The following is a 16,747-nucleotide window of genomic DNA, read 5'->3' as shown; positions in this document are numbered from 1 at the left end:
CCCCCCCTCCCCGGCAGGCAAGTCCCTACAAGTACCGTAATGGTCAGAATAAAACTGAATGTGAATCCAGTGTTTTCATTTTTCGTACGTGTGATCACACAGTGTGAACTCTATTTAAACTACAGGTATTTTATTGTTTTATTATCGATCCAGTTGAGTGTGTATTATTCCACCAACCAGTCCAGTTGCAGTTAATTGGCGTGTGAATTAAATGCATTGAGGAGGTTTTACGTTTGACACTTGAGGTGAAACCTTCTCCTCTTCAAAACAACTAAATGCTATCAAACTCACACAAACAAACAAACAGCAGGAAACTGTGGCCTCTGATCAATAATCAAACATTGGGTGTGGTGCAGCTCCACCCAGCAGTCAGTTAATAAACCCCTCAGAGGTCGACTGAGATCAGCAGCTGCTGAAGGACACTTCACCCAGAACATGGTGGACTTAACTCAGCCTTTATGGTTTAAAGACAAATATTTATCTGAACAGTTACTGAGCTGAAATCAGATACAGTTACAACCTGACTGTCACTAATCTCACATGACGAGATACAAGCTAACTAACAGATAGGAGCTGCAGGTTTGTCCTTAAACGTCACCTTTACACAGAGACAGCAGATTAGTCAGAGAACGACGACGTCAACACACTGGAGTCATTGAACAAGAGGTTTATTTTGTACCAACTGACAATAAAGTGCAGATCTGGTCTCAATAGCTTTATTCAGATTACATTCAGTGTCGTTTAATAAACAGAGGTAGCATGAAGGTCACACACAAACAAACAGTATATTTTATTGGATAAACAAATAAAAATAGGGATATAATGATTAAATACAGGTGCCCTGCTACAAGGTACTTTCACAGTTTGCTGTTGAGGGAGCAGAGAGTTTAAACTTTGAAAGACTCATTTGTCTCCAATAAAGAAAAGTCGGCTCTGAATCAAATGTGCCAGACGACTGCAGCTGCAACTAACATCTCTTATTAGACAGCACAGCAGGGTGTGAGCTGATACAGCCACTGTAACTGTTTTCATATTAGTCTAACACTAACATCTAACACTGCTAACTGTCAGTATAAACTGAAGTAATCAGGATTCATAAATTAAAGAAGAGGGGGAATTAGCGTCTTAAATAAACACAGAAACATTCCTGTCTATGCAGTTCAAGTTCAGTAAATCAATCCGTTTGAATGTAAAGTGTTTCCTAAGTTTAGAAATGTCTAGTTCACACTTCATTGACCTGTACGTCGGCTGTTAAAACAGCATTTATCAGGCGTCAGGTCTGATCTGTATCACCTCCTCTTACACCTGAGGCCTGTGCAGGAGCTTTTCACCCACAGCAGAGTTGACTAGTTCACATACACGAGTCTCATGACCGATCACAAACTAATATTAGACAAATATGAAGAAGTGAATCCAGACTAGATGCAGCTGCTGTGAACAGGACGGGCAGCTGGAAAAAATGCAAATAAATGAACAGGCCCGTAATTAATGAGCACGAGTAGATCTGACTGTGACTACGTTAGTGTAACGATATGTAGGACAGGTTTGGTCTCTCAGCTGCCAACAAATCTAAAAAATAAACTTCAAGTGGTTCAGAGTGGTCCAATAAGTGTGAGGCTTCAGTGCTTCAATCAGGCTGCAGCCGACAGGAAAAACTGAAATCAAGTATTTTTATATGCTGTTATTTCAAACATAATTTCTGTTTGCAGCATAATGTACGGCTCCGTTAAGAAGAGAACCACCGTTTTAACTATGAAACTCAGGATTAAACCTGAAGTTATCTCGATAACCACGAATTCTGCATCACAGTGCAGAGTGCAGTGAAAATATTGAACTGATCAAAATGTGAGAACTAGTTTGCTGCAGTCTGTTTCAATTCAGCGATCAGTGGATCCACTTTGTAGATAGAGCTTGGTCCAGTTTGAATTTACAAACCATCACCAACGAGTTTGTAAATCACAAATTTCAGTTCAGCCCATAACGGGGCGATCACAGTCGTCCTCCTCTGGGGAAGAGGCAGGATCCCAAACTCCTGACGTCATTCTGGTCCATCATGTTGATGTGAGGTCTGTCGTCTCCAGTTTCCCATCGAAAATGTCCTCGACCAACAATGTTCCAAATGAAAATATAAAATTGGAAATAACTACAAGAATAAATGTGGCACTGCCACAGAATTTGAAGTCCTTCTTCCATAGGAAAAACTAAATAATACTAGTACTAATAAATAAATGACTGTTCTGGCACATTGGTTTTTCCAGGCTTTTCTTTTCAAAGTTAACCCAAACGTACGAATGACAGGTGTCACTTTAAAGAGGTCTTTTCCCGGGGGTTTGATTCCTCCAGCGTTTGACTTCAGCTCAGCTGTGGATACAGAAAACAAAGAGCACTGATCAGACTGTATGTTAACTTCAGTAAAAATATAATAACTGAGTGCACATGAGGGATCAAACTTGTGGAGGTGAACAGAGATGGAGTCATTTGACTGCACCTTGCATGCAAAGATATGCAAACAACTAGAAACCAAGTTAGATACAAATTTAGACTAACAAAGAAATTAGGTTGGAAACTAGTCTGCCTACTGAGAAGTGAAAACAGGCAGAAAGCAGACTCTGTTTAGATCAAGAAAACATTTATTTCATGTATAAAATATGAAGAAATGTGTTTTTCACAGATTTTCATTACGTCAGAAAAACACACATAATGACTTTATTCTTTCACAGTTAAAGAACGTCTTTGTCAGTGTGCAGGGATTTTCTCTGAGATCACATGGTTCACACTGTTCGACACAAACCTGACGCTGTTTCTGAAAAACCCTGCAGTCAAAGTCCAAACCCTCAAACAACTGAACCATTCAGATGTCACCAGATTATTACTCCAGCTGTCATCAGTCAGTGAAGTCAGACTCACATCTTTGTCTCCACAGGACTTCTTTATGGTCTCACTGGTCTGGTCTGGTGAGTCCACCTGGAGCTGGACGTGTTGCTGGTTTGAATCCTCAAACTGATTAGAAAGATCCAGGGGCGGTAGACTTTTAATATTCTCGTCTCCATCAGCATCAACCTGCAAAGTTCCCTTGAGCAAGGCACCTAGGCTGGAAGCATTTTCTTTAGGGTGACATCCGACTCCACATCCTGGATGAACAATGAACACATGTTTAACAATTAGTCTGCGACGTCCCAAAAAGGGTTGATGCTAGCAACAATATTTTTGTTAACTAAAACTCACATCTGGCTTTTTACGCTGGCGTATAATGATAAAATATCCTGCGATTCCAACAGCAGCCACACAGAGCAGGACAACCACAGGCAGGATCCAGATGAATGGTTTGGTCTGATGATCTGATGAGAAAGATTCAAACAAAGACGACAGCTACAGTCAATAAAACACACAAACAAGAACAAAGCACGAAACTCTAAAATTCTCTCGATCGTTTCCACCACATTATCGTTCACCTTTACCTTCCATCGTGTCTTTTGGATCTGGGGTCCAGGGATTCAGCGGCGTCTCTGTGGTCGAGGTTTTCATAAAGTTTGGATCTAGAAAAACACAAGATGTGCTGTGATTTACAACAAAAAAACTGAAAGTGACACCTTCAAATGTCCAAAACCCCCAAACTTTCCACTGAGGATGAAATGTGACCTCAAGCAGCAGGTTTTCTCTGCTGAGAGGCTGAAATCTGAAAATATTTGTCATTTTTTCTCTATTTTTGCTTGAAAATTACTGGAAAGATTAACTGCAATTTATTTTTGACACAAATTTTAAAGCATAAACATCCAAACAAAGGTACTCACCAACAACAAGTCGAACGATGGAGAACTTGACGGGGCTCCTTAGCTTTGGGATGAAACACTTGTATCTTCCTTCATCCTCAGATGTTACGTTCATGATCTTGAGTGAAATGTTTCCGTGTTTCATGTCATCTGTGAACAGCGCCGTCCTCCTGATGTATGATGGGATCTTCATGTCGGGGACTTCCCGCCGGTCTCTGTACAGGTGCACATACTCCACCCGGCTCAGCCGATCTGAAGGGTCGGGCTTCAGATCTGGCTTCGACCACTCCACTGTGAACCCCTGGACGTCGATGGCGGGCTCCAGGTGGCATGGCAGGATGACATCATACCCCGGGGCAGCGATGATTGGCTGGGATGAACCAATCACCTGAGGCTGACCTTGAGGATCGCAAGAAAGTTTAAATGAATGAAAAGTGAGTGAAAGGTGGAATCACACATTTTGCAACTATTCATTAAATAAACCTTTATTTCAAATAGTCCTGGTTAATCTTAAAGGAAGAACTAAGAAATAAACAACTGAAGCCACTGAGAGACTTTCAGAGGCTGATTAATGGAGGAGGCACAAATGCATTTTTAAATCACTGGCTTTAAAAGGATTAACTGTCTGCTTCTCAGGAAGTTGTAAGAACTCCAGAAAAACTTGCCGCCTTTTGTTGCCGCCTGTTCACAAACTGTCAGTTACCATCAACAGGCTGATACTGTGTCAGTACCACAAAAGACAGATTAACCCATAAAGGTTATCAGCTCCTCCTCCTCCTCCTCCTCATCATCATCATCATCATCATCATCATACTGAGTCATGATGAGGAGCATTTACTTGCATTAAGATTTTCTTCTTACAGCAACATGTTCATTTTAGTTTACGTTAATTACAGTCTACATATACCTTTATATTCAGAGTGATGGACACTAATATCTGCCATGTCACTTACAAATAAACGTCCACAAACCCGCTTAGAAATAAGAGACTTGTTCCATGAATCCAGAACTTGCCTGAGAATCATCCTGTTTTTAAGTTTACTTCAGTATCTTAGTAATTCAGTGACAGTTATCCGGGAATCCACAGACACACAGCAAACACCGACTGTTAACAGTGAATTCGGCTCGATTCACTTTACAAAACATGAACAAACAGAGGGTAGGAAAAGCATCTGGCAACGCGACTACGATGCTGAACCACATCCATACACATCAGTCAGCATTAAAAACATAACGCAGTTAACGATGACACACTTTGTTTAAGGACTAATTCACAGCACAGTTTACGGACAATGAAAATAAACAGTGAAACATGTTCTCACATGTTTCTGTTGTATTTAAGTTTCGCTCAGGTTAAGTTTGACAGCGAAGCGGGAAAAAATCCGTTAATTAAAGCGTATAAACAGTAAAGTCAGTGTTTACCTTGAACCAGAGTCCAGGAGACGACAGTCAGGATAAAGATAAAAGTCCAGAGAGAAACAGAGGAAGAGAATCCGTTAAAGTTCGTCTTAGACATGAGCGACACTGTTTCACCAACCGTCACTGACAGACTGAGCTCACTCTCACGACTACCTCACTATTCAGACGTTTAAATACAACGTCATCACGTTCCATTACGCTCACTCACGGGATTCCTCAGTTGGCTCCACCCATTCACGTGAGGTATTTTCCTTTACATAATTTAGCCTGGCTCATTTATATCCAAACTTTTTGTATATTAAACTATATTTAAAAAATGTTGTTTCATGAAGGTGAATTTACAAAACTGTATAAAAAATAACGTGACCACAGAGTTTTCCCTGAAGATTCAGACTTGTCTTATTCCAGTTTAAAGTGATGAACACCAAAGTCAGTTTTTCAGAACTTATTTATGTTTACATATCATATGATAAAAAATAATGATGAGCGGTCACGAGAGCATTCACGAGTGTTGACCGTGTTGTTCGTGGTGGTTACCAGGTTAACACGAGTGACTGTCAGTTGTTGTTGTTTTGTTTACTGGCTTTATTCGCAGATCAAATGTATCTACTCCCCGGTTTCTCTCTTTATCCGCTTTATTCTCGTTTAAACGGCTCTCAGAAACATTCGAGGTCACTTTAACGAGTGGGAAATTACGCGCCACGCCAGTGTCAGCTCGCCTGTTAAAGTGAGGTTTAACTGTCACACTGACTCATCGTTACGATAAAATATACTTTAAATAAGCAGTGACACTTAGAGTAATCTCTCTTAACGTCTTATTTCTACTGACTAAGGACCTTTTTTAAACTACGAGTCACCTCGTGTGGGAGCATTAAAATCACCGGACAGTACCTCAGGTAAAATATGTAATGTATGTAGATTCTCCTACAGGGTTGGAAGGGGAGGGACGTAGGAGGGGTCTTCAACAGTCCTGTCTTTTTTAGAGGGTCTTGTTGCCAGATGAAGGCAAGATAAACTTTAATCTTATACTGAGATGCTCTATTGTTTATGTCACTTGTTTACATGTGCATCGGATCACATGGTCAAAGCATGACTACATGACTCATCATCATCTGATTTGTGACTCAGCAAAGTTATTGCCTCTCATTCAATTACTAACAGGGGGGTTTTTTAAGGTGAAGGGACAAGATCTTATTTTCTATAAACAAAGTGATTCTTCTCTTTTCAAACTGTATCTGTGCCTGTTCAAATAAAACCAATATCAAAACCAGATTCTGGAAGACCCCATGAGTCCACAGGCTGAGGTAACAGACTGCAACACAGAGACAAGTCTTAACAAGTACCAGAATCTATGACCTTAGTACAGACATAATAAAGTGAACGTGAGTTGCTCTGATCTTACATCATGTCACATCATTTAGATCATCACAATCATCTAGACTTGTTGAGACATGATTCTTTGCTACACTTTCTTTCTAAATGGATGGGTAATAAAGATGTAAGAACTCAACAAACACAGTTAATCTCTTAATGTGTGATTTTATGACAGTACGTAAAGTACAGACGCTGTATTTATATTCACAGACATTATTCCTAACCTCACCAATGTACGATGGAGGACAAACATGTTCTCTGTTTGACTGAACCTTTAAAACGTTCTCCCTTAAAAGCACCTGAACACAGCAAAGTTGGAAGAACGACTTATTAACTTGAGAAACAGGAGCATCTGCTGAGCACATGAACGCAACATCAGACGAGGTCATGGAAACCAGCAGAGATCAAATAAAGAAATAACAGGAACATCAAACTAATTGAAAAATGACGACACAAAGACGAACTGTCACTGAGGAACTAAATACACAAAGGACAGGAAGGACAACGAGAGGCAGGTGCAACTAATTATAACAGGACAAACAATCCCACATGGGAAACAAACAGGCAGGAAATGAAGTAATGAGAGGTGAGAATATCAAAATAAAACAGGAAAGAATTGATGAACCAAACAATGAAAAACAGTCTAACGAGCAGGACGACATGACACAAAGTCCAGGTGTCGTGACCTGTAACTCCTGGACTCATGTAATTTCAGAGTCTGTGTGTGTTTAATGAAAAAATAAAAAATCACATCCTCAGGAAAGGTAAAGAGGACAGGGTCACGAACGTGTGACATTTGAGGTGTTAAAAAGAAGAAAGTCAGAAAGCTGACACATCCTGCACAAACAAACTCTTCACACATTTAGACCTGGAGATTATCATTACAGCAGGAAACTGTGGCCGGTGATGACACAATCAGTCGAACAGTGCGATGCAGCCCCCCCCACAGACTGACTGACAGTTTATCTATCAGCAGCGAAGACGAAGCATGGAGATTACAACACTGTGCGCTGTAGTTGGTGAGTACTGATTGTGTGTTTGTAAAGAATAAAAACTGCATCTGTGTTATTTCTTTGGATTTACGACACGATGAACCAGTAATCACCAGAAATCTTATGCAACTCAGGCTGAAGCACGTGTGACCTTTTTCTGCTGAAACTGACCTCAGACCTACTGAGTAAATACTAAAATATTAATACTCTGTAACCATAAAAGGTGATGCATATTAATGATTTAAAAGGTTTTCATACGTTCACAGTGGCAGAAGCTACTTTTACATATTGTTCTTTCCTTTTGGGCGACGTATGAAGCGTTGATTGCATCTACTGTAGTACTGTACCGCCCTGCAGCTGCAGATGCAATCAACTTTCTTTGTTCAGCTGTTGTAGCGCTGCATTGTGTGGACAGGTGGGAGGCCGACACTCTGGGTGATTCATGAGGAATACAATGTCCAAAATAACACCCCATCTCCCCAACAATCAACACAGCCCAGAGGTTTATTTCTGTTGTTTGCAGCTTGAATCGACTCAGTTATTGTTCAATATGACATCTGTTGTGGAATCATGAAGACGACGACAGACTGAGTGTCTAAACAGCAGCTGTTTTCCTGGTTCATGTTTTACAAAGAAAACCTCAGTTCTCCATCATCTGTGTCTCCTGCAGCGACTCTGAGAGTCCTCCCCAACAGATCCCAGTTCTTCATGTACGAGTCTGTCTCTCTGAGCTGTGAACATCAGGGGAACTCTTCAGAGTGGAGAGTAAAGAGGAACACATCCACAGGAATAAATGAAGACTGTCCCACATCCTGGGGTACAAGACATGAAACCCACTGCTCCACTGATGTTTACCCAATGGAAACTGGAGTGTACTGGTGTGAGTCTGAAGCAGGAGAGTGCAGCAGCACCATCAACATCACTGTAACAGGTGAGTGTAAACACACCACAAGCGACTTCCACCAAGGCCAAAACATAGGAAATCTCCCTATCTCGCACTGTTAAGGAAAGTAATAAAATGATTCCTCGAAAATTCAACGACGTGAGAACACAGCTACACACTGAGTTCATCTAGTTCAAACTGTCCTCACCAGAAATATGAAAGAAAATTTTTCACAGTTTTCTGATATGCAACCTTTTCTGTCTTTCAGGTGGTTCAGTGATCCTGGAGAGTCCTGTTCTTCCTGTGATGGAGGGAGACAATGTGACTCTGAGTTGTACATATGTGACAAATTCCTTCTCCAATATCACCTCTTATTTCTACAAAGACGAGCTTTTCATTGGCAGCAGCTTCACAGGAAACCTGACCATCCACAGTGTTTCTAAATCTGATGAAGGATTCTACAAGTGTAAGATCTCTGGAGGTGAACAATCACCAGACAGCTGGCTGACTGTCAGAGGTGAGATCAGACGTTAAGTCACTGAAAACCTGTTGATTCAGCTTCTCAGCGATTCCCTGCCCTTGTTTTCTCATTGATTTAAAGAGGATAGATGTGCAGCACAGAGGCAGGTTAGCTGAGGGTATGAGTATGAGACTGCTCTCATTATACTAGGTTTATCTGCACGTCTTCACAAAAATATTAGGCTAATATCACAAACGTCTCCTATTTCCTGTGTATCGGGTCATTTCCTTTCCGCTGGTGTTTTGTTCTCAGGATGGTGCATCATTTTGTTCACAAAAATTTTGTAAAGGCTGAAATGAGCTAGCTAACTGTTATTCAGTAGGCTTGTTAGCACGGTTGCGAACATACCAATTCACATTGTTCTTGTACCAATCAGCTTCTGCCTCACAACAGTGAGAATCATTGTGCGATCAAAGCTTTATCGAAAGTGTATTTAGCCTAGCTTAGCAGAAAACCTGTTAGCTGCGTAGGCAGGGCTCATTGTTTGTTTGCATTGAGGTCAACCTGTGGTATTTCTCTTCAGAAGCGGGGCATCCTGAGCTGCCTCCGCACCCCCCTCACAAATGCGTTCTACTTCCTGTGGTGGTTGTCTGCCTGTTGCTGGCCTTGGCGATGCTGCTCTGCCTCTGGAGACACCACAAAGGTCAGTTTGTTTTCACTTTAAATGACATTTTACATCCTGTTGTTTCGGTGACATTTCAGTCAAGGTCGTACGCTCAATGAAGGTGAAAGTTAATCCTCAGTCTGGAAACAGCAGTATGACAGAAATAAATAAATCGTAACTCAAGGTCCAGTTTGGTGGATTTCAACTGAACCATCCTCAAGAAAACTGAACAAATAAGCAGAGATCTTGCAGATTGGTTAACATCAGTTTTACACCATCAGCCATGTGGAGACGTCAGTGGGAGACATCAGGCTGAGCTGTAAATCTGCCTGAACCTGCTCTAACCCAAACATCCTTCAACAATGCTTCTTCTGTCAGACACAGCACTAGAATGTCTCATTGTCGTGAAATGCACATCTGAGTCAGTTTCATACGTAATGCCTCTGTCGGAGTTCCAAAACAAATGTACCGTTGTGAAGAAGACAGAATGAAGAATAAAGAGCGTTCTCTGCACGTTCGTGTTGCTGAGTCATGAAACCTTGAGTCTGTCGGTCCTCTTCCCTGAACATCTTGTTGGGTGCAACAAACTAACCGATCAGCGAAATTCCAGCAGCTCTCTGGGTTCTGCTCCGTAAAATGATGTTTTTGTCATTGGAGTCTGGTTAAACAAATAGGAAACTCTTTAATAAAAAGCTCTGTCTCTGTAGGAATTCTATCCATAACGTTGTCACTTAGAACAACAATCTGAGTCTGTCAGTGGCAAAAACAAGATCTTCAGTGGACCCATTCTGACAGGGACAATTGCCCATTGGATTACATTGCGGCAGCCGTCCATGGTGGCCAACACAGTAGTGATTCCAAAACGTTTTGTCCTTATCAATGAGTTACACCCAAAACCGTGGGTGTAGATGAGGCCCAGCTTTAAAAATACCAGTTATCCTCTAAGTAAAGTTTGGTTTGGTTATTTGGTTGAACCAATAATTTAAGTGCTAAAAGTATTATTACAGATGCTTAATAATGAGCATCAATTAATTTCTCCTTCATATAGTTTAAGATGTTATTATATATTCATTAAAGCCCCACCAGCAAGAATGAATCATATCTAAAAACTATTGACGGATGTTTCCACTGATGATTAGCAGACTAAGGTGTGAACTAGGAGTGTCCCCACCTACATAACTATGTCTACTATGCAGTGCTAAAGGTAAAACAAATATGTTGAGGTCAGCGAGGTTTTTCATTTTAAATGGAGCAAAGCGTGGTTTTGTGTTTTAGTGACAGAAATGGGTTTCAGTCTCACGAACGGCTGCGTTATCGTCCTGGTGTTATTTATATCATTCACGTCAGCCTCATTAAAAATATCTTTCAGAACAAATAGAACGGAAGATGAACAATGGAAGTGTAAAAAAAGATAAGCATTCTATTGAATTCTTTTTAAAATGCTATTCATAAATTGAAATGGGGTGAAAAGGCCACTAATGCACCTTTTGTTGTTTTGTATGCAAACAAAATCTCCATTGTCCATTTATACATTTTGTGGTTCAGCCTGGGCAAGAAAGAGGAAACAGATTAATGTTCACAGGGGAAACTAGTTTGGTCGCCATGCACAGTAAGAAAAGCCCGACAGTATATAAATGACACATAATGCAAAGACTGTGATGCTGATGGCGTCACATCACAGCGCTCTGAGCCGTTACTGAGATGTTGGTGTCCTGACACCTCGCTCATGTAGTAGAAATATAACTTGAGCCTTTCAAGCCTCAGTTTGGGGCAAAGACATCAGAGATCTGACTGGTGATTTAAGACATATAGTTTTTATGTGCTGAGTGACCATTGAGAGTGAAGTTATGGCTCTGTCTCCATTCATTTAAATGGGAGGCTGGTCTTGAACATCCAATAATAACTGACAGAAGGCGTTGCCACGGTGGCTGCTGAGTGATGAGAGCTGCTTATAGTGCTTTGATAAAATCTCAAATGATGCGCTAAAGCCTTTCATGTGAGTGAGGCATGCTGGGAGCATGTCTGAAGGCGGAGACTGTACGACTGTGACATTACAGTTAGAAATGCCCAGCATTCACATTTCATACAACACCTACACCTGATTTCTGTCTACAGCATGAGGCCTTTAAAACCAGCTGGAATGTGATGTTGAGAAATGTTGTGTTGCAGGAAGATCCGACGTTTCATACACTGATGTTACCATCGTACAGGACGCACAGCCACAGAGGATCAGAGGTAAACACACACTCACACACACACACAGGAATGTCTTTGATGTGTAGGAGTTGAAGCACAAAGTAACATAAGAGGGAAACACTGTTCTCTTCACTCCATTTACTTCACAGCCAAGATTTTACAAACATCTGTTTCTATCAAAACTTTTACTTTAGCAAAATGAGTAACTCTGTTGTTGCATTGATACTTTGACAGGAACTATGTACTTTTTAAACCACTGCTGCTCTAAATAATTACCAACAGCTGATATAACTGAAAACATGTGTAAACAAACAGGACAAAACTTTAAAGACTTAAAAAGAACCTCACCTCTGCCTCAGTGTTTAGACGGTTTCTACAACAGACTGACTCAGTTCTTCCACTATGTAATCAAACTGTTATGTAACACTACTCCAGACCACGTGTATTTGTTATTGTCACGCCTAGAGACGGAAGTTCTGCCTTCTTAGTTTTCTTTGCTCTTATTGGTCCTGCGTGATGACATCAGCAGCCATCACCATGACAACATGAAAACAAATAGTGACTGCTCCCTGTGATAATGTTTCAACAGAGACCTGGCCACAGATTCTAATCTGACCCAGTTTCTATTTTTACCTTCACTACATCAGACTGTCTGTCTGTTATTACTGTAAATAGATTAGAGTTACAGTACAGACCTTTATACTGACTTACATGGATAAATAGATGGATAAAGAGAAAATGGGACCCTGGGCAGACAGGAAAAGACCCTCATACTAAAGGTTGTGTGTCTTTGTGGTGGTTTTCAGTCTCTCTGTGGTTGTTTTGTGTCTCTTTATGCTCAGATTTCATCTATTTATGGTAATGTTTTGGTCATTTCTTGCATGTGTATATTTTGTATGTGTCCGTCCTTCACAGATGTGGAAGCTGCTCACACCGTCTACACAACACTCAAACCAGAGTACCTGACAGGAAACAACAGCACCAGTGCTGGAGTGTAAAGATCTGAACCTCATGGATTAAACAGAGGAAATATGTTTTTATAGAAAAGAGAACAAATGATGATGTCACCTGAGCATTTACTCGTCTCCGTTTTTCACATTAGCACAAAACTCTCTCTTTTTGTAGCTGCTTGTGTTTTTGAAGTTCTTTAGTTCTAGAAGTCTTTAGTGTCTCTCTTTAGACTCTCATGGTGCTTTTGCGGTGTTTTCATGTCCCTCTTTAGTCATTGTGTGACTCCATGTTGTTGTCTTGTGGGTATGCAGGCACTTTTGTTTTTTGTCTGATAGGAGTCATTTTGTGTCTCTGTGGCAGTTTTGTGCCTGATTGATCAGCTGTCTGAAAATAATGTGAGACTCATCTGAATTTAAGACTAAACCTGATCCACTTCATCAGCGAGAGAAAAGGTCTTATATTCTTATTTATTGTGACAGAGTTTAGTGTCTGTTTTCAGCTGTTTCCTCCTCACAGACCTCTGTCCACTGTATTCTGTATATTTCTTAATATTTGTTTTTTTATGAGCCTGATTTTACATGGACAAAAATAAAACATGAAACTAGTCACATGACTGAAACTTGATGCATGTTATTTGAGCTTGTGCAGGATCAGCAAATGGAAATTAAATCGCTCAGGCTTGGTGTTATTTTTTACAAATACACAGACACAGTTTCTGCACAGACATGTTTTCACTTCCCAAATTCTCAGATGTGTCATCACTAAATATTCTCTTAATGTAGACAACTCATGAATAAACATGATTATATTTAGGAGGCTCAGTCAACATGACAGCAGCAAACCAACCAAGAATAAAACACTCACTGATGGAGAACCACAGATCTCAAGGGAAATCAAAGGGAAAAATTAAACAGAAGTGAAATTTAAACAAGAATCCTGGATGGTCCCTGACCAGGGACTGACCCACTGATCAAAACTAAATAAATGTACAGTTTCATGGTCTGTTTGTGGTAAAAACTGAAACTCTTGAGTGGGCTAGTTGAGAGAGCAAATCAAAAGCACCTGACACGTCAGGTTTGTGTTTGTATCCACCTGATGATGAAATGAAAGACCAATATTCACTCTGTTCTCAGCTTTTGTTTAATATCCATCAACTTCTGAGACAAACATCTGTTTTAAAGCCTCTAAATGCTCCACTGTGTTCAAACATACATTCATTCTCACACTCACTGTGGGAAATTACAGTCACTAATTAACTTGGAGTAACCAGAGAGAACCCAGGCAGCCACAGGGCGAACATGAAAACTCCACTCGCTCTGAGGCGACAGCGTTAACCACTATACGCTGACACATAGTGAAGTGAAGGTCACAGGTTTGAATGACGTTACATTCTCACTGAGTTTTTATCTGTCAGGTTCCCATCACTCGATGACTCTCAGGCACTGATCATCAATGAACGTAAAAAATTCTCCAAGTGTTTCTGAACTCAAATGATTGACTCATGGAAAGTTGGACTAGTTATATCTGATAAACAGGTAACTCCACATTCCACTTTCCATACTCCACATTTAATCCACTTCTTGTTTGTCAGGTTACAGCTCCTTCCATCCTGGTATTAACTTTCCATACTATTTTTATACTGTACATCCAGGCAGTGACAGTCAGAGAAGCTGCTAATAATGCTATTAATAAATAGAAGAATAGAAAATGACACAGGCTTAATTTAGATACACACTGACCATAACTTAACATCATAATAAACCTCTGGACAGCTCCATACCAAGCAGAAAAACACAGGATAAGACCTGCTTCAAAATGAAAGATCATCATTTAAGTGTTGTTCTGTGCATCATAGATGTCAAACGGTCAAGATGAACTGATGATGTGTTTTTCTCTCGTAAATCAGTCATATTTCCAAACTAATAAAAGGAGGAAACAGGTGAATTTCCCAGAGTCTTGCTGAGCAGCTGAGCTGTCTTCTTAAGAGAACAGAGGAAATAACGGTCAATAATTATGTTGTATTCCCCTCATCAGCATCTTGGGACTGTCCTGGCATCATTACCAGGAAACTGAAGAACCTTTGTGAATCTTTTTTCTCTTCCTGCTACTGGTTTTTGAGTAGAGGTAATGCCCCTTTATACAGGAGGCTACTTCCCTAGCAAAGAAGGTCGCATAACAATTGGCTGATCTGTTTACATGAGGAAGAACAGTTCAGATTGTTAGTGATATCTGACTGGGATTGCCCCCTCTAAGTAATAATTCAACTAAACTATAGTCATGGTGGTTCAGTGGTTGGTGCGGTCACCTCAGAGCAAGAAGTTTCTGTGGTTGAACACCAGGGCCCACAACCCTTAATATAATAAGTGGTATAGATAATGGGTGGACCCATAGTCATTCTGGCATGCATGAGTGGGACTGTATTACTAGGGATCAGGAATAATATGATACTTTGTATGTCACTTGTTTAGGAACTCTTCTAAATACAGAGCCTTAGGTAAAATCAATAGGCAGCAGTACAGAGTCTCATGGTTCTGTCAAAGTAAGAACATGTTTGTCTTCCAGCTTACAAAGTTCAATGAGGCTAGAAAGAATATTTTTCATGATATTCATGCACAAGCATGTCTTTGTCCCAAAGTTTTTTAAGGCTATGAAACTTTCTGACAAGGAAGGATGGAAAATATTAAAACCTTGGAGTTGAACAGAAATGATATAGACAAGTTTTGACCAATATCTGAGACAGGGAAATTTCATCACATGGTTTCTGGCTTCACTGCTCTGAGGACTTTGAAACAGATAACTGGTGCCATCTAGTGGCTCTGATGCAGATAAAGGATAAAGAAGAAAGAAAGAGCATCATAAACCAGATAGGACTTATGAATTAAAATAACTTTCTTATGATTAAACACTCCTCCAATGAGACATTCTTACAGTGAGTTCACTGCTTAAATATTTACAGGAAAAGACTGCAGACTGATGAATTTCACTTGCTTATTCTGTGAGACCCAGCAGACTCTGGCTGGAGGAGCTGAACAACCTCCAAATCAAAAACATGCGTGTGAAAGCCACAATCAGTGAAACAACAGATACAAAATTAAAATCCTCTATCCAGCAGGAAATCCACCTCATATATTGTCTTTCACTACATATCAGGTGTCTGTTTGTTAGTTAAAACTCTAACTGCTGAATTGGCTTAAAACAGCTTGAAAAGACTCTTTAGCAGTGGTTTCTTCTGTTCCGTCCTGACTGGGTGTCTTTAGTGAAAATGTTTTAGAACAAACTTACCACATGGTGGCAGGAGACAGTGATACATTTATATAACAGAGTTTATTCAGGGTGAAAGTCATTTTGTTGCAAGTCTGAGGTTAAGCCACTTGTTGAGCAAGTTTATCAAACAGAAAGTGAGTTTTACTGCCACTGATGACACATATCGGTCTCATAATAATTCTTTTCTACAGCAGCAAAACATAGAGGATAAACTGAGGAATAACTGACAGAAACCAGGGTTAGAAAGAGGAGGAGGGGAAATGAAACAGAAACTGAACATTTGAACACGGACACTCATCTTCTGATGATACTATGAACTAATTTACAGGCTGAGTGTGTCTGGTTCATATGATGAGGTATTACTCATCACTAAAAGAAGAAAACTATTTGTGTGGGAAGTGTTTCCGAATCTTATTTTTAACAACACAAAGGATTTGTGTGTGTGCAGAGTTATGGATGATTGAACAGACAACTCCACGGTCTATTCACAGGACATGAAGGGACATTGGTTGGTAGGGATGTTGGAAGGAACGTCAACTTGTTGCTGATGTTTCCAGCAAAAAAAAAAAAAAAAAAAAAGACATTGTTTGCTGCAGAGGTCTGAGCAGCGCAGTAAAATTAAACATGTTACTCTGGCTAACTCACGGCTAACTTAGAGACGTCTCTTACCTTCCTGAATAAGGTCCCGAGCTCCTCCTATTGTTGGACGCGGTCGTCCCGGTGTCTTTTAAAGTTCAGCAACTTTTCAGACAAGAGCAGTGTCGTTGTTGACCC

The 16,747-nt window shown here is 40.3% G+C and overlaps 2 protein-coding genes across 4 annotated transcripts; one reads left to right on the top strand and one right to left on the bottom strand.

The window, feature by feature from the left end:
* Positions 1 to 652: 652 nt before the first annotated feature.
* Positions 653 to 5,358, bottom strand: LOC108886830 (myelin-oligodendrocyte glycoprotein). Of its 2 annotated transcripts, XR_007809482.1 has the most exons (6): positions 5,193 to 5,358; positions 3,792 to 4,169; positions 3,459 to 3,536; positions 3,226 to 3,338; positions 2,908 to 3,131; positions 653 to 2,361 (listed from the first exon to the last, which is right to left on the bottom strand). XR_007809482.1 is itself a non-coding variant. In XM_051067132.1 (5 exons), exons 1-5 carry the CDS (start codon positions 5,284 to 5,286, stop codon positions 3,087 to 3,089), a joined length of 708 nt encoding a protein of 235 aa, XP_050923089.1. In that variant the 5' UTR covers positions 5,287 to 5,358; the 3' UTR covers positions 2,613 to 3,086. The 2 variants fall into 2 exon arrangements, 1 of the variants encoding a protein (XP_050923089.1); XM_051067132.1 differs by lacking the exon at positions 653 to 2,361 and having other exon boundaries at positions 2,613 to 3,131.
* Positions 5,359 to 5,476: 118 nt separating this feature from the next.
* Positions 5,477 to 13,322, top strand: LOC108886829 (low affinity immunoglobulin gamma Fc region receptor II). Of its 2 annotated transcripts, XM_051067128.1 has the most exons (6): positions 5,477 to 7,582; positions 8,226 to 8,486; positions 8,707 to 8,955; positions 9,482 to 9,601; positions 11,732 to 11,797; positions 12,674 to 13,322. In XM_051067128.1, the coding sequence occupies exons 1-6, from the start codon at positions 7,552 to 7,554 to the stop codon at positions 12,754 to 12,756; spliced, it is 810 nt and encodes a 269-aa protein (XP_050923085.1). In that variant the 5' UTR covers positions 5,477 to 7,551; the 3' UTR covers positions 12,757 to 13,322. The 2 variants fall into 2 exon arrangements, with proteins under 2 accessions (XP_050923085.1, XP_018537405.1); XM_018681889.2 differs by lacking the exon at positions 5,477 to 7,582 and having other exon boundaries at positions 7,607 to 8,486.
* The last annotated feature ends 3,425 nt before the right edge of the window (positions 13,323 to 16,747 follow it).

Source organism: Lates calcarifer, unplaced genomic scaffold (assembly GCF_001640805.2).
Source record: "Lates calcarifer isolate ASB-BC8 unplaced genomic scaffold, TLL_Latcal_v3 _unitig_1152_quiver_589, whole genome shotgun sequence".
NCBI classification, from domain to species: Eukaryota; Metazoa; Chordata; class Actinopteri; family Centropomidae; genus Lates; species Lates calcarifer.
Note: the sequence above shows the minus strand (reverse complement) of the source record. Positions and strands in the feature narration are given on the sequence as shown.